Below are 18,814 nucleotides of genomic sequence, written 5' to 3'. Positions count from 1 at the left end.
AGCTTTGACTACCAGAGCTTTCAGACATGGCAAAACGCGGGGCCGTATCGCCCAAATACAGGGCTCTTCAGTGGTCAGAAGTAGCCACTACAACCACTACAACCACTAGTGTCTTACCAGCGGCCAAGCCCGCCCCAGCCGCTAAAACGCCACAGAACGCGACTTCAGGGCACTAGCGCACTTTGCTACAGCAACAGACGCGGCTGGAGAGACCACCAACACGAGGTAGTGGCGGGGACCGCCAAACATAGGGGTAAGACAGCTTTGGCGAGGCAGGTGCAGGCACAGGGCGATGTGCCGAGTTGCGGTTTCCTGTTTTGGCTTTGTTGACGCAAAACACTCTGGACACTTTAATTTTGGCGATCTGGGTGGCTCCTTCCCTGTGGCCCGTCGAGCCACATCATACCCACACGCTATTTTCTCCCCTATCGAGATATTCAGAGGCTTCATTCCTCAACCACACCTCACGACGGAGTGCACACGCCCAACCCCCCTCCATTCCTCCCACTCCCCACCCCCCCAAAGCGCAACGTGGTCCACAGACCGCCGTGTGTGCCGTGCGTTGGCCGACGCGAGGAACCCTGTTTGTTTGCGTCCTGCAGCCGCATCGCATCCCAGGTCATAGTCATCCTGATATTGAGTAAGCAAATTCGACGACGACACAACGACGACCAGATACGACCAATTCTTGCGACTCGTTTCAACTACGACTGCACGACGGGCCATTCACGCCGTTGCATTGACGGCCGCAAATACCGGACCCGCGCGTCGCCGACGTGCCCCCTTTCGCGCTCCCCGCCTCCACCGTCCTCGACCTACCCGCCATGGCCGATAAGATCACCCTCGACCAGGTCAACGAGCTTCTGGGTGTTTTGCGCACCGACGCCTCTGTTGAGACCAAGGTGCAGCTCGTCACCGCCGCCAAGTCGGGCATCAAGCAGCACAACGTGCCCGACCATGCGATCCCCGTCCTCTTTGAGGCCCTGCGCACCGCCTCTTCCTCGCAACACGCCGCCCTCGTCAATGCCGGCTTCACGGGCCTCAACCACCTGCTGACGCGGTTGTCCCGTCAGGAACCCAAATTTCTAGCCAAGGAAGCGGCGCGCACGCTGCCGCTTATCGTCGAAAAGCTCGGCGACGTCAAGGAAAAGTACCGTTCGCTCGCGCAGCAGTCGCTCGTCACGCTGTACCAGGCCGCGCCCATGGACGTCGAGCGCTCGCTGCGCAACACCGCCATGACGGGCAAGAACCCACGCGCCAAGGAGACCAGCATGCAGTGGCTGTTGCAGATGCACCACGAGCACAGCCTGCCCTTTCGCGCCTACGTCCCTGTGCTGATGGAGCTGCTCGAGGACGCCGACGGCATGGTGCGCGACGCCGCCAAAGCCACGGTCATCGAGCTGTTCCGCGGCGCGCCCAGCGCCGCCAAGACCGACCTCAAGAAGCAGCTCAAGAACTTCAAGGTGCGGCCTGCCATTGAACAGGCCATTGTCAAGGAGCTGGCGCCCACCGGCGCCTCTTCTGCGTCGTCGTCTGCCGTGGCGGAGCCTGCCCCGCGCCCCGACTCCGCACGCGCCGTGCGGCCCCAGGCTCCTCTGTCGACGGCCTCGAGCTTTGCCGCCAGCGTCTCGTCTCTCAGCGAGCGGCCCATCACGCCCATGCCCGACGTCAGCCGTGCCGAGTCCGTCGAGCCAGCGTACGTCAACACGCAGCGCGAGCTCGACGACATTTTTAAGGAGATGCACGTCTGGTTCGAGGGCAAGGAGACGGAGCAGAACTGGCTGAAGCGCGAGGAGAGCGTCACACGGCTGCGCCGTCTTCTGGCCGGAAACGCTGCCGACTATGCCGACGCCTTTTTGAACAACGCCCGCGCGCTGCTCGACGGCATCATCAAGGCCATCGTCACCCTGCGCACCAGTCTGTGCAAGGAGGGCTGCAGTCTGATTCAGGACATGGCCACGACGTTCGGCCCCGGCATCGACCCCATGGTCGAGATTCTGCTGCAGACGCTTGTCAAGCTGTCTGCGGGCACCAAGAAGATCAGCTCGCAGCTGGCAAACACCACCGTCGAGGCCATCATCGCCAAAGCCACATACAGCACACGCATCCTCCAACACGTCTGGGGTGCGTGCCAGGACAAGAATGTCCAGCCGCGTACCTACGCGTCGGGCTGGGTCAAGACCATCATCACCAAGGAGATGCACCACAAGAACCATGTGGAGCACTCGGGCGGCTTGGACCTGATTGAGAAATGCATCAAGAAGGGCCTGCTGGACCCCAACCCCGGCGTGCGTGAGCGTATGCGTGCCACCTACTGGTGCTTTGCCGGCGTCTGGCCAGCACGGGCCGAGGTCATCATGACTGGCCTCGATAGCACGGCCCAGAAGCTCCTCCAAAACGACTCGAACAACCCCAACTCGCCCAAAAAGCCCGAGGGCGCGGCCGCCGACAAGGCGCGTCCTGGCCTGGGTTTCTCCAAGAGCACGACCGGCGCGTCCAAGCCCTCGCTGCGCGAGGCGATGCTAGCCAAGAAGAAAGAAACGCTGGCATCGCGCCACCTCCCTGCACGGCCTGGGTCGGCCATGGCTCATTTCTCGCCGGTGCGGACCGTCTCCGGCTCATCCAATGCCTCGGCTTCGTCGTCAGCGGCCCCGTCATCAGGGACGGCAGAGGCCAAGTTTGGTCGTCAGCGCGGCGAAGGTGGTCTGTCAGTTGCGCCCGTGCGGCCCACGCGGCGGAGGCCCGAGCTGCATGCGCGGCCGGCCACGGCGGGCCCGTACTCGGTGCGCACACACGACCATCCGTCGGCCGAACATTCCAGTCCTCCAGAGCGGCTGCGCTCCAAGGCGGCGATCACACCGAAAACGCTGGGCGCCTCTCCTAAGCGGACAGGGCCAGGCGCCGTGCCAGGACCGCGAACCCGGCCAGGCCACCAAACCACGGCGAGCGACTCAAACCTGCTGACGCCGTCTCGCGCAGTTGCCGCACCGCCTGTCACCAAAACCGCCGCTGGCGGGGCGCACAGACCCGGCGCGACGGCGACAGCATCGTCTCCACGAACCAGCCCGGCGAAGCCCAAGCCTGGCGCAGTTCGCGGTGTAGCAGGTCATAAGGCGACGCATGCTCCCCCAGCCTCGACGAGCCCGTCGCGGGTTCGCAACAAGCCCGCGCATGCACCCGAACCGGTGCCGGAAGCCGAGCCAGAACCAGAGTTAGAAATCATGGAGAAGGCCCCTGAAGTCGAAATCGAACTCCCTCTGGAGCGCTCTGCTACACCCACGTCCCCCACACCGACCAAGCCTGCAGCGGCAAGAAAAGCAGCCCCTGCTGCCGGTCCCGCCCCCGTGGACGACGACGATGCCTTGAGTGCCATGGTCATGTCACCACCGCTTAAGGTGTATGAGGATCCTTTCTCGGAAGACCAGTCCACGGCCACTCCCACGGCGACAATCTTTGCACCTACGGTGCTAGAAGACAGACCGGTCAACGAAGACGCGGGCAACCTGGCCCGGCTGCCGGACGAGGGTGCCGGTTTGGCTGTAGCGTCGACCATGTCTGCTGACGCTGCTTCCGCGACGACAACCACCGACACAACACGGCTGGAGCCCACTGCCTCGCCCGCTCTGTTCCCATCATTACCGGAAAAGGCAAAGCAGAACGCGCGGCTACTCGACAGCGGCATTGCCAAGGTCAAGGCCCAGGCCCTGGACGTGCACGGCTTCCGCAAATTGCAGGGCATCATCCGGGAGGCCAGCAACTCGGCCATCAGCAACGGCATGACAACAAAGACGGGCGCGGCCGCACTCTTTACGGACGAGCGGTTCGACGCTCTGCTGCTCGGCCTCTTTGCCTACCTCGAGTCGCCCGTGACCAACGTGCCGCCCGAAAAGGTGCAGGACGTCAAGGCGCAGATCCTGGCGACGATCAAGCTGCTCCTCAAGAAGTCCCGCGACAACTTCCAGCCGCACATCTCGCGCGGCCTCGAGGCCCTGCTCGCGGCGCGGGCCGGGTACGACGCGCGCGCCCACATGGTGGCCGGGCTGGAGCTGCTGGCGGACGAGCTGGTGACGTTGGGCGACGCGGCCGAGATTGCGCTGGTCCTGACACGGGCGCTGACGGACCAGAACGACGGCCCGCACGGCGCTGCCGGTCCTGTGCCTCCCGGCAAGGTCAAGGCCATCACCTCGCCGCACTCGCTCAGCATGGGCCTCCACGTGCTCAAGGTGCTTGTGGACGCGCGCCCGGACTTTTACCCGACAGACACGGAGCTGGCACAGCTGTCGGGCCTCGCGCAGCGGTGCATCGAGAGCAGCGAGTCGGGCGTGCGCATGGACGCGGTGCAACTGTGCGTCGCCATGCATGAGCGGGTAGGCGATGCCCGGTTCTGGGGCGCGCTGCGAGGTGTCAAAGACGACCCGAAGTCGCTCATTACATACTACATTGTGAAACGACAACGGGAGCAGTCCGTGTGAGGCTGTCAGTCAAGGGGGGGGGTTGATAAACGGGACAGGTGTACTTTTATTTGTCTGCAAAAATAGGAATATTTTTGTGTACATGGGGCCACATTGTTTCCAGTTTCCTGTATTTTTATTTTCTTTCTGTTTCTTTTGTCTTTTTTTCCTGATTTCTTTTTATTTTTTCATTTTTTTCATTTTTTTTTAGTCTTCGTCTTACTTTTCATTTATTTCGTATGATTACCTCTGTTCCATTTTCTTTTGTAGTGACTAATTGTAATATCTATTTTACTTTGTTAAAAAAGATTCTGCTTTCACAACACCTTCCCAGAAAGAGAGAAAACCGTTTGTCATCCCTTCGGTCGTCTTTTCAGTCTTCGTCATTGTTTTATTATTTTCTATATGCACCTCTTCGTTATGCAGAAAAGCTCACCGTCTGCAATTCGTCTGCCCGCGCTCTTCGGGACGACGTGAGATCCTCTCGGTTATGCAGTCTCCATTGGACATGTCCTATCAAGCTACAGCTTCCTCTGGGTATGGACGTCGCGTACGATGGTCTCTCTCAGGTCACTTGCCGCATCCCAACGTATTCTCGGACGGTTGTGACTGGGGGGAAACACTTTCAAGATTGCTGTAACATATCTTATATTACGTTGTATTCCAGAGTGGCTGAATTGCGGAGCTTTTGTATGTACACAGGGCTGCGGAAACGGAAATACAAAGTGAAATGTGAAATGCAAAAGGGAGGAAAAAAAAAAAAGGTTGCAATGGCGGCCCGCGCGCCCTGGCGAACAGACACTGACGGACCAGCGGTCGCCAAAGGTGATCCCGCAGAATGCTGTCGACGATCAAGTGGGCTTCTGGATTTTATATGTTGTATTTACTGAATACCTGGGGTGGGGGGGGGTGTTGTTCCATTGCATCGTCAGCCTCGTTCTTTCCCCGACGTCTTCGCCCCTTCCCCTTCCTTCCCCCGTTTGTCTATTGCCATCCGCACCTGCCGTTCCTTTCTTCTGATGTCCTGCCGTTTCGGAGAGAAAATCACGCAGGCGAAAGCCCGTCATTCCCAGCAGAAAGAATGGCCCTGGCTGTTCGTGTCCGTTCCTGCCCGATCAAGTCAATGCGAGGCGAGACGGGCGATCATCCGTCGGCTTCTGGAAAAGAAAACAGCATGTGTGCGAACACGAAGCTCGTTGGTCGTCAAACACAGGAACCAGAGGACAAACAAAAAGGGGGGCCACTCTTTGCGGATCGACCCAGGGGTCCGACGGGCCCTGGCCATGTTCACTAAACAGGCCAGCAGCCACTCAGGTTCCTTCCAGCCCCTTGCACTGAGTACGCTGAACAACCGCTAGCGCAGGCACTAGTGTTGCAGCCCAGGCACAGGGCCAGAAGAGGAAGCTGCCAGGACGGAGTGAGGAAGGCGGGAGCGTCAGCTCAAAAGGACTACGGAGTACGATGTACGGAAGTACTCAAAGGCCACCCAAGAACAAAAACCACCAAATAACAAAAAAAGAACCACAGTTGCGACACGTTGGTCAATACCACTCTACCTGAAACACCGAGCGGGCTGCAGGGACAGCCCTGCCATAGTTTGCGCGCGACGCGCCTTTGTGGAGTCTTGAAGGCCGCACAAAACACTGTTACTTGTGGCTGTCTGAGTGCAACAGTCGAATTGGCTGTGTCCTCTCTGTTGTCACGTTTGTCCAACTGCATCGGTGGCTTTACGACGTATTACTGGGTTGTGAGTGTGACGGTTGATGTAGCTGACACTTTGGCAGGCAATTTGTTGCAAGGCTGAACGCCAACTTTTCGTGTCTCGTCATTCCGTTTCCGCCCCTTTCTATCCTTTTGATCTATCCACAAAAGCAAAGCGAAACAGGGCGAACTGGCAACATCCAACTCAGAAGAGGTGTCTCAGAGCCTTTCCCACCCACATGTTCTCTTCCTGCACAATCTAGCTGCTCTTGGGCAGCTCGCTGACGCGGTCCTCAAAGGTCTTCTGGGCACGCGTCCACACGCCCTCGGTCTGGCGCTTGTCGAGCGTCAGCAGGCTCGGCAGCAGCAGCTGCGAGAACTCGTCGCTCGACTCGCGGGCCACCAGCGTCGGCAGGTGGTCAATGGCAATCACGCGCAGCTCGGGGCCGTCGACGGCCTGCGAAACGGGCACCGTCGGGCTGGTGAAGGAGCTGTAGGTCGAGTACAGGGGGATCGGGTTGTTGGCGCTGTTGGGGTCGCAGCTGACATCGCAGATGACACGCAGCCGGCGGTTGGCGCCGGCGGCTGCCAGCGACTCGAACGTGACAAACGGCGGGATGCGCGCCGCGCCCAGATACACGCAGTTGATGAAAATGTCCGACGTGGCCACCTCCTCAAAGGGGCCGCCCCGCTTGGTCTCGGGCAGGTCCCACTCGAGAATGTTCTCCTTGGGCAGGCCGGCCGCCACACAAAAGTCGCGGGCGCCCTTGCCGCAGCGGCCCAGCGCACCAATGACAATGGCACGGGGCAGCTCGCCCTTGTTGGCGGCAATGGCTGGCGCCATGGCGGCCTTGACATGGTCGGCCAGCGCCGGGGCGCTGTCGAACACGGGCACGGCGCTCTGCGGGGTGCCCGGGCGCAGGATCTGGTGCGCCCAGGCGAGCAGGGCAATGGCAGTGCCGGCGTAGCCGGCCCAGTAGCCAAACGCAGCCACGCGGCGGCCATTCGGCTCGACGAGGAACTCGAGATCGTACAGCCGGCCATTGCCGCGCGCGAAGCGCGAGAGGGCCTCGGCCCAGCCGTCCTGCTTCTTGAAGCAGTGCTGGAAGTGGATGTAGTTGTGCGGCAGCGGCGTGTCGCCGTCGGTGATTTCCTTGAGGCCGAGGATGATGTGGTCGGTGGGGGCGTTGACCCAAGTGCCGGCCGGCACCATCTCGGCGCCGACGGCCTCGTACTCGCTGTCCTTGTAGATGCGGTCCGACGAGCGCTCAATGTGCAGCACGTAGCCGGCGTCGAGCAGAGCCTTGGCCGATGCCGGCGACACTGCAGACGGATGGTGAGCTTCGGGCCAAAGATAAGGGAACACACGCCAGCACGATGGTGGGGAATTGCAAGAGGAAAAACATACACGGCGAACGGCGTTCTAGCGGCTTGGTCTCGGCTCTGAGGTGAATAATTGTCGGTGCCATTGTGATGGTTGACGTGATTATGTGGTGTTTAGTTGGAAAAAGGAGAGGAACAAAAAGACGAACTGGACCAGAAAGAGACGGGAAGCTTTTGCCAACAGTGGCGGTGATGTATGACACACAGCCGACGCAGCTCGAAAAAATCTCAATTGCAGGTGAATCACACCTCAGAGGTGGACTTAGCCCGAATTAGGAAATGACTAATCTGCATTGGGCTAGCGGGTCAAGCAGCATGTTTCTGTTCCTGTTCCTGTTCCAAGCCTAACTGTGAGGTGCGTCACGTGATACAACTCACCAACAGTCGACCGCCTGTTGCAATTAACATCTCAGCACACCGACGGTACGCATAGTTGGGGTAAAGTACGTGTATATTCCTGTCTTCCGCGGTCTTGTTTTCTTGTTTCTGACGCCCAAGTTCCGCGGAATGGGGAGGGCCGGCAGCGCCGCAGTTACGCGTTGGCACCCGACACGGTTGGCAGCAGATAAACGAGGTCAATTTCCTGCTGGGCGCTAGGTACTCTAATTTATTCAGATAGAGATGAAGACACAACGGGCGACGGAGTGCGTACGACGGAGCACGTACGACGTAGAGCATGGCGTCCATCGAGTGCCTGACGGACGCATGAGGCTGGATAGGGCGGCTGTGAGGAGCTGACGAATGCAGTTGTTCCTGCCCTGGTTGAATTTGCGGAGACGTTCCTGCCTTCCGGCTGTCAAATAAACCGCCTCTTGCCTCTTGCCTCTGGCCACTTCCCATTCCTCGCCTGTGGATCCATCGCTCTTCAGCTCCAGGGCCGTGTGCTGGTCGCTTGTTTTGGAAACGCCCGCCTGTTCCCCCCCCTTCCCTAGCGCACATCCAAAAGGGCATACCCACCCGCTTCCACACCCACCACACCCCTGGCGGCAAACGACCCCTATCCAACGCGCAGCGCCAGCGCCTGTCGCACGGCCTGCCTCGCTAATACGACCTTCTCCAGTTCTGCATCCACACTAGGCCGGTCGTGATATTCGCGCCTCGTCTCTGCAGCTTTCCTTTCCCTCCTTTCTCTCGTTTCGTTCCCTGCCTCTTCTCCACGCCACGTTAGTGTTTTGTTTCTATTTCTTGGCTCTCCATTATTGTTTCCTTTGTTGTTTCTGCAGCATCGTGCCACATGGGGGTTTCGGGCCCTCGACTCTATCCCGACCTCTCATCACGTTTCCCTTCCCGTTTTCTCTGTCCTGCACCGTACCGTACTCGATATCCTGCCTTATATGTTGTGTATTCGCATCTGTACCTGCTTGAACCATATTTTACCCCTTTTCTCTCTTCTCCTCGCAGCATGCAAGTTGTACAGTAGCCTGCAAATCAGATACTGACTCCTGCTCGTGCATGCTGCATCGTACATCGTACAGTTTCCAACCCTGGCCTGGCCTCCGTCTCCTGCGTCCTGTCTCCCATCTGCTGTCGCCAATTCAACTGTATACTGTACGACGGATGGAGATACCTGTTAGTCTGGTTACGCCAGGAATACTGTTGTACCCGGCGTTGCTTGGTCTCCCTTTTGTCACTGTGCTGCTCTTATTTCTCGTCTTCCAACCTCTGTATAATGCCAACCGTTTCGCCTCTATCACGGTGATAGAAGCCGATAGCCGCCACTCGATCCTGTTTCTGTTTCTGATTTTGTTTTTATGTTTTATTTTTTGTTTCTGTTTCTCTTCTCCTTCTTCTGTCCTCGTCCAACCCCTGTCACACTGCATTTCGCTGTTGTACCTCTTGGCGGTGCTGTCCATATTTTGCCCATCTTTGCCCTTTTGGTGCTGCATCCCTACCGAATCTCGTCTCTGCTCTTGCATGTCTCGACGACGCACTCTTGTCAGCCCCTGCTCTGACTAGCTTGGTTTGCAATGGTTGCGGTTGTCCACTCACACCCAGGGCCTGACATGGGCCACCCAAAACTGTTGACCTCCTAAGACGTATCTTAACTGTCGTAACCCAGATACTTGGGCGTAAAAATTCTGTATTCAACACTTGGCCAGGCCACGCCTGTCCTGGTTGTCTGCCGCCGAACTTCGTCGTCTGTTTATATGTATCTAGCCCTGCGGAGCATCCATAGAGCATCGTACTCTATAATTCATACATGCATCGACGTGAAGTATTGTCTGTTCCGCCCGTCTGTTGATGTCTTTGCATCTTCCCAAACGGCACCTTCTGGTCCACCCTCGCCAAACTCCTGCGTCGTATTGACACCTGTTGAAGATTATCCACGAAGCCCACCGCCATCTGTACTGAACCACCACATTTCTTGGGCTCCAAATGCTGCTACCCCTGCCTTACTCCACATCGCCTCCCAACTCACTTTCCCAAGCTCCATCCATATCGGTCTCGCTCTCCCCTCTCTCCCCTCCATTCCTCGTCCCCCCTTTCAACCTTGAACGGAAGCAGTATTTCTACTCTTGCCGTCCGTCGACCATTGCACCACCGCCCCATACAGCAGTCCGCACTCCCGCAGCCCAACGGCCGCTAGCACTGGCAAAACACCCTATTGCGCTCGTATTTGTCCCAAAAGACCGCCATATTCGCCCTGGGAGCGCCCAGAAGTCGTGGTTGGTGTGAAACCCACCACAACCACCAGAACCACCAGACCTTTTGTGCTAATCTGTGTCGTAAATACCCCTGGCTAGAAGAGTCTTCTCTCCCTCGCCCGTTGAATTACCAGTAATACTGTCTGTTCGTATCGTATACGCCCCTAGGGTCCAATGAATCACCCGTGAACTTGGGCTGGTCCACTGTAATTCTTTACTAGTGCCTGTCCACCTGCTAATTTACACCTGTAAACGGGGATGGCGTTGGCGGTGTTGATGCTCTCGAAACGTCCAATTTCTTAGTGTGTGCCCCTGGTTGCTCTTTCCAACCCTGTCGACCCTGGACCGCTCTTTCTCTCATCGTGCCCATGCCGCAGTCCACTTCTTCCATTCTCTTGATTACCCACCATCCGCGCCTGCCCTCATATTCCACTCCCACTTTCCCACACGCCCACGCACGTTGTCTGAGTCCACACCAGCACCTTCCACGTCCACGTCCTCGTCCACGTCCCTTGTCCCTCGCTCCTGCCGTCCGCCGCCCACCGTGCGTGTGTGCGTACTTGCCCACCCAACCCTGCGTTGCGCCCTTCTCGCCCGAAACGTCGCCGCGACTTTCCACGACGCTTCATCACGAAATTTCTCTTTCTACATACAATCCTTTTTTTTCTCCTCACTCGCTCCCCATCTCCCATCGCGCCACGACATGCGGATAGCGGCTAACTGGTTCGGCTCAGAGTCCCATCGCGCCCCGAGCATTTCCCTCCCGTGGCTTGCTTTGTCGTTTCTTTTTTCTTAGGCGGAACCCCATCTTTCATTCCTGTTTCTTTTGCAAAGGCTCTGGCCTCATTTTGTTCTGTGCTGGCGGTCTTCTTTCCTCTACGACGTTTCATCTTTGCCTCTTTTTGCTTCTCTTTCTCTTTCGCTGGCTATACCTTGGGCTCTCGAACCCGGCCTGCATTTTTTTGGAATCTCTTGTTTTCGCCTCCCTCCGTCTCACTGCCGCTGTTTTCAGCCTCACTACGCATCATCCCTTCCGAACCCATTCAACGTGCACAGTTCTCCGTATCTCTGCTCTTCGTTCTCCTCCATCCTAACGTCGCTTCTTTCTTGCCTCTACGACATCCTTCTCTGGGCAGTATCTCGCGTGCCGCCAAAGCCAGCTTTCTGGGTGTCATATCTCGGACACGCAAGCCGTTCTTTCGGCAGCATCGATCATTGCGCACGCCACGTTCGTCTTCCCATGGTCGTTCCACGGCCGCTCTGTGCCGTTTCGACCACTCTCTGTCGCGACTGTCGACATCATTCCTGATCGCATCTACCTACCGCGTTCTATCTTTGTGGGGTCGCGCGGGGCCTTATCCTCCCACGGCCTCTTATAAATCATGGCGGCCCTAGACGAATACCTGGACAACACAATGGAGGCCGACGACATCTTCCCCTGCAAGGGTTGCGGCGAGATTCTTGAGGAAGGCAAAGCCTTTGAGCTTGGTAAGTCGACTCGACTGTAGCGTCTTTGTCGTATTCGTCTGATAGTTGAACCACGAACTAACCACTCCCATGACAGCCGGCCATAGGTGGCATCTCAACTGTTTTCGCTGCAACTCCTGCGGTACCCTCCTCGACTCCGACGCCAACCTCCTCCTCCTCGGCGACGGCTCGCTCATCTGCAACAACTGCACGTACAGCTGCAGCGCATGTGGCAACAAAATCGAAGACTTGGCCATCCTGACGGGCGAACAGGCCTTTTGTGCTACCTGTTTCCGCTGCCGGAACTGCAAGCGCAAAATCGAGAACCTACGCTATGCTCGCACGTCCCAAGGCATCTTTTGCATGAGCTGCCACGAGTCTCTCATGGCCCGTCGTCGGAAAAAGCACAAAGCCGCCGCGCAGGCCAAAGCGCGAGAAAAAGACGGCTCACCAATGATCACAGACAAGTCGTTGCCTGCCCTGCCACCCCAGACGCCCACGGAACTCTCGCCACGCCCCAGAGTGCCCTACCCACGAAACGAACCCTCGTCCCTCAGCAGCAGCATTCGCCCAGACCGGTCTCCAGAACGTTCGTCGACGGATGCCCCGCCCAGCGGCACGAGAGACAGTTTGACCGGCTCCAAACCTTCGCTCACCCTACCGCCGTCCAACTACCGCAACAACCGCAGCTCTGCCATATTTGGCGGCAACGTCGACCTAGGCGCGAGCGATACCGAGTCCTTCTTCATCCCTGTGGCCCTCGATCCTAGTCCCGGCCTTTCCGCCACGCCTCGGTCTGTATCTGACTCGCTGTCCGACCCCAAGAAGGGAAAGGAGCGGTCGGATTACTTTTCAGACGGCAAGAGCGGCGACTCGCAAGCCTCGACACCGCACATCGCCTTCCAGGAGAAGGCTATCCCGCCAGGCTCAACCGCTACACCCGACTACGACAGCAGTGGCACGACCTCCAAAGACTTGCTTTCGCGCAAGCTGTCAAAGAACTCGAGAACGGATCGCAGCGTCTTGTCTTCCGGCACCAGCAGCGCCGGCGAAGACCACAAGCACGCCGCGCCGTCCAAAGGCCGCGGCGAAGAGTTCAAGTTGCAGGAGGCGCCTAAGAGCAAGAAAGCAACGGCAAACTCGCGGACTAATTCACAAGCGAACAACTCACTCGGAAACGCCCTTGAGTTTGACACGCCTAAGGCGTCTCGGCGGGACAAGGAGAACACGGCGTCGCCGCCTGCTTCGACGTCGGCATCGAGCATCGGTGGCCGCTCATCGCAAGACACGCGGCAGGCGCAGGACGGCGATGAGTACCCCGATTCGAGCGGCCTGACAACCCCCACCAGCCGGCCGAGCCAGAGCAGCGACCAGCATGTCCGTGGAGGTCCCATCTCAAGAAAGGAGCTGCCGGCCTCCGCCCGTACTGGTAAGACCAACACCGTCATTTCCCCATACCTTTCGCATTTCTTATTTGCATTCAACATACTAACACCCCATCTCTGTCCAGTCAATGGCATGCCTATTTCAAGTCCCCTCGGCAAGCCATCGCCTGCAGACGAGATCCCGCAGCCTGCGCTGGCACCTCCGCCTGTTCCTCGCCCCGCTATGCAGGAACACAAGTTGAGTGACACCTACATGCAGCCTCGTGCGCCACCCGTCCCACCAACCGCTGCCCCTGCTCCCCCGATTGGGTCGTTTCACACACCGAGCAATGAGTCTGTGGCCAGCAGCACCGTGTCAAGCAGCGAACCTCAGTCGCCTCCCAAGGGCCCGTCACCTAAACTCCCGCGCTGGAGCAACGGTGGCGACTTTAGCATGGACGAAGACATGGCCCGCATACTTGGCACCGATGAGAGCTCCTCTTCCATTCTCCGCCGCGTTTCGAACGCCGTCCGGCACGGCCGCAACAGCAGCGCCGAATCAAGCAACCTGAACCACGGCAACGGCATCTCGCCGCGCGGCCACAACCGCAGTCTCAGCGAGACCACCCGTGCCACTGCATCGCCGCGCTGGCCCAAGACACCGATTGTCGAAGACTCGGGCGCCCGCGACATCAGCAGCCCCATCTCGCTGTCGGGAGGTGCCACCCAGGAGGACCCGGCCCTGCTCAAGCGTCGTCTACGCAACTCAGAACAGAGAGTGGCTGAGCTGGAGCGCCAGTTTGGTGCCGAGAAGGATCTCAAGTCCCTCAACAAGAAGCTTTTGGAGAAGCGGCGCACAGTCTCCGTACTGGACACCCAGGCCGAGATTATGATTCGCCAGCTCGAGGCGCTGGCCGGCTACGTCGAGCGCGCCAAGACGACGAAGCAACCCATCGACGCCAAGGAGCTCGAGGACTCAGCCATCAAGGACTTTGTGCAGAGGCTGAACGAGCTGCAAAGTACCATGGCCGTGACGATTGAGCAGCTTCATGCGGAACGCGACGCGCTGATCGAGGAGAAGAACCAGGCGGTGGCGAACCGCGACCGTGCGCTGCTCGAGTTCGAACAGCTGTCGTCCAAGAACGCCCAGTTGGCTGACATGAACAACGACCTGACACACCAGATCCAGGAGCGCTTCAAGTCCCAGGTTGGCCCCGAGCAGGCCAAGTCGCCCAACGGCCTGGGCATCTACCACAGTCACAAAGGCCCTTCGATCTCGTCGATGAACCTGGACACAGCCAGCATCCAGACGTCGACCAACGCCACGCTGATCGGCACGGATGGCGAGGAGCCGATTGTCGAGTCCGGTCCGACGGTCGTAAACATCCGCAAGGGCCAAGTGCGCAAGTTCAACTGGAAGAAGGGCTCCAAGACGGTGGCCCAGAACCTGACCAAGGGTGTCAACCGCGCGGTCGGCGCCTTCCAAAACGACCGCGAGCAGCAGCGGGGTGGTCCATACCAGGGCTTGACGGGCGATAGCATTGGCCTGCCGTACAACATGACGGTGGCCTCTGTCGACTCGCCGACTGCCTTTGGCGCCCAGACGGCGCAGCAGATCAACCGTGGGCCTGGTGATTTTGGATCCACGGGCAGCGGTGTTGGTGGCGCCGGTAGCAGCGGTGGTGTCGGCGGCCGTGGCATCAGCGGCCCCATTTCCGGTCCCATTCCCGGTGGAGTGTCCGGTGGCGCGAGCGGTCCTGGCAATGCCAACGGCGGGTTTGGCTTCTTCTCCAAGAAGTCGGGCGTACCCAAGTCTGGTACAGCTGCCAGCCTAATGAACAAGGAAGGCCCACCTGTGGCGGAGTCACCGAGCACGCTGTTCGGCTCCGACCTCGTCGAGCGTGCTGACTACGAGCGCCGGCAGATCCCCAGTGTCGTGACGCGCTGCATCGAGGAAGTTGAGCTGCGCGGCATGGACATCGAGGGCATCTATCGCAAGACGGGCGGCAACTCGCAGGTCAAGGCGATCCAAGAAGGGTTCGAGAAGCAGGAGGACTACGATATCTCGGACCCGGGTCTCGACATCACAGCGGTGACAAGCGTGCTGAAGCAGTACTTCCGCAAGCTGCCCAACCCGCTGTTGACGTTTGAGGTATATGACAGTGTGCTGGAGTCGATCAGTAAGTTGCAGTTGCCTTTCCGGACATGCAGGAAACACACGAATAGCGTCGTGCTAACAAACCAGACATTGTGGACACCACAGAGCGCTGTGCCCACCTGCGCAGGACATTCAACACGCTGCCACCCAAGCACCGCGATTGTCTTGAGTTCCTCATGTTCCACCTTGCCCGTGTTGCCAACCGCGAACGCGAGAACTTGGTACGTCTCTGGACGCCATTTCCGGGTCCCTCTACTGAAAAAGCATTTCTAACTGATGATAGATGCCTCCCAAGAACTTGGCAGTGGTGTTTGCACCGACTATTCTCCACACCGAGAACCTGGAGAGAGAAATGTCCGACATGCACTCCAAGAACCTCTCGATCCAGTTTGTCATTGAGAACAGCCACTCCATCTTTTCCGAAGCATGAGGAGCGACACACGTCCGCACTTTCGACTCACTCGGCCCACTCTCCCTGCTCGTGTACATATTGTAAAAGCGTGTATTTGTTTATTGTGACTGTGTTATTCTCCTGGGATTCACTTGTGATTTTGAGATCCTCATGGCGTTTTTCTGGGCCGTTTATATCGTTTCGACCCCCCCGCCGACCATTTGGTGTTTCCTTTTTGGTCTTTCTGAAACGTTTGCTATTATTCCTCTACTTTTCCTACGTCATTGGACTTGTCGAAGCGTTTACGACGACGAATCTGTTTGGGATGAGGGGACTGGGTCGTTACTTTGGACCGTACACAGCCCCCTATTGTGTACAATCCCCACGCTCACCTTTTTGCTTTCTCGCGCTTGGCCTCCCCTTTGAGGGCGGGCAAGCATGTTGTTTTTTTCGTTCAATGACAGGACATTTAATGATATCCGTTTGCTGTTTTTCTCTTTGCAAAGATCAAGTCTATACTATAGTTTAAAATGCAAGTTTGTGTGAGCTTTGCTAGACGATTCCCTTGACGCTTTTGATATCCGTGCTATGCTAAGGTAGAAACAATGGCAAAATAGTATGTATACAAGAAAGAAACAAATGTGCCCAGACAGTCCGTTATTTCCCCATCATCTTGCGCACTCGGTCGAGCAGCACTCCACTTTCGCGACCGAGTTTCCGCCGCTGGTTGTCTCCGCCACCGCCGCCGTTTCGACCGCCTTTGTGTGTATCCACCCGCCGTGCCTTGGCCATGGCCTTTTGGTGCCGTGCCCGCCGCGCCCGCGCCTCTTCACGCTCAGCTGCCCTGCGCGCAAACTCCGCCTGTCGTGCTTCGGCCTCGGCCTTTTTCTGTGCCGCCTCCTCTTGGGCTTTCTGGAAGAAGGACTGTGGCCGTTTCGCCGGCCGGGCCCCAGGGCCGCGCTGTGGACGCTGTCGCTCGGCCGGCTTGTCGTCCCGTCCACTCCCACCCGCTTCCTCTGTGTCGTCGATGCGTGCTTGACGCTCAGGGTGCATGGATGCGGGTGCCGCCACTGCCGCCGCCTCCTCCTCACCGGCTACTTGTTTTGATGCTGCCTTTCCATCCTCCGCCGCCAGCGCCCGCGCCTTCACTTTTGCGTACGTCTGCAGCGTCTTGGCCCGGATCACGTTGGACTCCTTGGCACGCTCGAGCTTCCGGCGCCAGGCATCGTCCGAGGTGGGCAGCGCGGCGCGGATGCCGGTGCGGGAGCGCTTGGCCTTGTGGGGTGCGGCGGCACTGCTGCCTGCGTCGTCGGCGGATCGTTTGCCCATTGTATTTGTGGGTGTGAGGTGAGGCTTGTGGTTGCAATAGAGTGGGTGCAGGTGGTCGATGTCCAGGTGCCGTTGGACACGCTGTGCAGACACTCCGCGACTTTTTTTTTGGCAGTCGCGATAAGACGGGACTTATCGATAGGTATGGTCCCACCCATTAGGGGCTGTCTTCTGTTGCCACAGGCGGCTTTGGCGGCAATGCCCCCAAATAACGCCCAATGTCCCGTATTTTAGGTGCCAGTTTGCCTGCAAGAAGGATTCCTCTCGACGACACTATGTTCGTCTCCCCAACTTAGTCTCCTGGCCGCATTTACTATTTTAGACTCCCATCTTATTTATACAGTCCTCTTTCTACCGGCAGTAAAAGGCGGCCAGCTTTTTGTGGCGTCTCGCTTGGGGTGTTTGCAGGCCTTTTGGGCCTTATTAACGAGCCAACCGTACAGGTGCATGTTTAGCGTACTTTGGCTTGGCTTGAGGCTTCTTTCAGCACCATACACAGCAGGTTCAAAGGTGGTGCCATGAAGAAACCCGATCTTTGTTTCGTGTTTTAAATGGGGGCCAGACCCACTGACTTTTAATGGGCGGTCTCGCGGTAATTCGTAATGGGTCAGATAGTGCTCAACAGTGAATTGTTTCAGTGCCAATTGGGTGGGTGCTTGTGGGGCACTTTCCGTTTTGATGCGTGCACCTTTTGCCAGCAAAATCTTTGAGTCACACTGTTCAACTGGCAGTGGCGTTACAGCAAGTAGGGCACACGAGAGACAGTGGACTGAGGAGCGGTTGCCACTTTTGAGTCGCTTCTGCATAACCATGCTCCGTGCCTTCCTTAGATTGACTGACGGGAGGGCGTTAAACCAATATTTGAGTCGGTTGGGGCAGTTGGTGGTCGCTTCCCAAACATAGTACTTATTGTACGCATGACCAAGTTTGCTCCTGCCGGTGTTGGGCTTGCTTCTGCTTCTTGCACCACTCCGCAAGCTAAACCAGTTTGCCCTGACGTCAATAAAAGCAGATGAGCGAGCGTCACGCCTTCCTCTTTGACCAGTCCTAGTGGGCCACAAACCCAGGCCTTCCTCCTCCTCTGCTCCTGCCTGTCCAGGTCGTACCGTCCAGTCGTTGCTTCCTCACTCCCCTGCGATGCAACACCACTCAATTCTCGTCCTACTTCTATTCCCTCTTCCTCTCTTTTCATAACATCCTCTCCTCACATCTACTTATTTTTATCTCAACTGCATCCCGCATATCCCGTCATTGCCCTTCAGGCGTTGGCCATCGCCCATTGTCTCATGAACGACCTTCCTTTTCTCCCAAGCGCTCTCCACTTTCGTTCTCCAGAACGACCATAACGCCGAAACCGGTCCGGCGCCATTATCTCCACCAACGATGCCATTCACAGCCGTTCACAGTTGACCGCTGCTTCGTTAGGCTGGCTTTCCCTGCATACACCTGCATGCAGACGCAGCTGCCCATGCACAACCGACAGTAGAGGCCGCACCTAACCACCGGCTGCACAGACAAAGGACCACGGGCAGAGCTATCCTTTATTGCAAGATCGATAGCCGTAACGGACGCTGTGCTGTTTCGCTTGGGCTCGAAAACGTGATCTTCACTCTCATCTTCACATACAACCTGGTGGTTCTCACAAGCATTCACTCCGGCATATGCTATTGCCCTCGCGTGTTCAAACGGCCTTTTAACTCGACAACTCGCTACGCCTCAGCTTCTCACAGAACGATTTCCAGCATGATCTGAGTATCACCACACCAGACACTGTCCTTATCTTTCCACCAGTCACCAATATCTGTTTGACTTTACTGCTTGATCCTCCCCGTCTGAGCCGGAGACGGGGATCGGATTACCAGGCAGCTGAATCTCGCCTATTTCGTCTCCTTCGCTCTCGTCCAAAATCGATCCCTGAAGTCTGA

At 57.7% G+C, this 18,814-nt stretch overlaps 6 protein-coding genes across 6 annotated transcripts; 2 read left to right on the top strand and 4 right to left on the bottom strand.

Moving 5' to 3' along the window:
- Nucleotides 1-453: 453 nt before the first annotated feature.
- Nucleotides 454-726, bottom strand: SPSK_03786 (uncharacterized protein; the record flags this gene model as incomplete). The annotated part of the gene is made up of 1 exon (XM_016730620.1): nt 454-726. The coding sequence occupies one exon, from the start codon at nt 724-726 to the stop codon at nt 454-456; it is 273 nt and encodes a 90-aa protein (XP_016585034.1).
- A 98-nt stretch (nt 727-824) lies between these two features.
- On the top strand, nt 825-4,472 carry SPSK_02969 (HEAT repeat containing protein; the record flags this gene model as incomplete). Its single annotated transcript, XM_016729815.1, has 1 exon — nt 825-4,472. One exon carries the CDS (start codon nt 825-827, stop codon nt 4,470-4,472), a length of 3,648 nt encoding a protein of 1,215 aa, XP_016585033.1.
- A 1,939-nt stretch (nt 4,473-6,411) lies between these two features.
- SPSK_03427 (saccharopine dehydrogenase (NAD+, L-lysine forming)) lies at nt 6,412-7,621 on the bottom strand (the record flags this gene model as incomplete). Its single annotated transcript, XM_016730265.1, has 2 exons — nt 6,412-7,475; nt 7,561-7,621. 2 exons carry the CDS (start codon nt 7,619-7,621, stop codon nt 6,412-6,414), a joined length of 1,125 nt encoding a protein of 374 aa, XP_016585032.1.
- A 2,958-nt stretch (nt 7,622-10,579) lies between these two features.
- Nucleotides 10,580-10,936, bottom strand: SPSK_03742 (uncharacterized protein; the record flags this gene model as incomplete). Its single annotated transcript, XM_016730576.1, has 2 exons — nt 10,580-10,803; nt 10,834-10,936. The coding sequence occupies 2 exons, from the start codon at nt 10,934-10,936 to the stop codon at nt 10,580-10,582; spliced, it is 327 nt and encodes a 108-aa protein (XP_016585031.1).
- A 626-nt stretch (nt 10,937-11,562) lies between these two features.
- On the top strand, nt 11,563-15,599 carry SPSK_02942 (RhoGAP group protein; the record flags this gene model as incomplete). Its single annotated transcript, XM_016729789.1, has 5 exons — nt 11,563-11,668; nt 11,745-13,076; nt 13,158-15,191; nt 15,257-15,390; nt 15,453-15,599. The coding sequence occupies 5 exons, from the start codon at nt 11,563-11,565 to the stop codon at nt 15,597-15,599; spliced, it is 3,753 nt and encodes a 1,250-aa protein (XP_016585030.1).
- A 618-nt stretch (nt 15,600-16,217) lies between these two features.
- On the bottom strand, nt 16,218-16,889 carry SPSK_03627 (uncharacterized protein; the record flags this gene model as incomplete). Its single annotated transcript, XM_016730464.1, has 1 exon — nt 16,218-16,889. The coding sequence occupies one exon, from the start codon at nt 16,887-16,889 to the stop codon at nt 16,218-16,220; it is 672 nt and encodes a 223-aa protein (XP_016585029.1).
- Between the last annotated feature and the right edge of the window lie 1,925 nt (nt 16,890-18,814).

Source organism: Sporothrix schenckii, assembly GCF_000961545.1.
Source record: "Sporothrix schenckii 1099-18 chromosome Unknown Cont47, whole genome shotgun sequence".
Lineage (NCBI taxonomy): Eukaryota > Fungi > Ascomycota > Sordariomycetes > Ophiostomatales > Ophiostomataceae > Sporothrix > Sporothrix schenckii.
The sequence above is the reverse complement of the archived record's forward strand: the minus strand, read 5'-3'. Positions and strand labels throughout refer to the sequence as shown.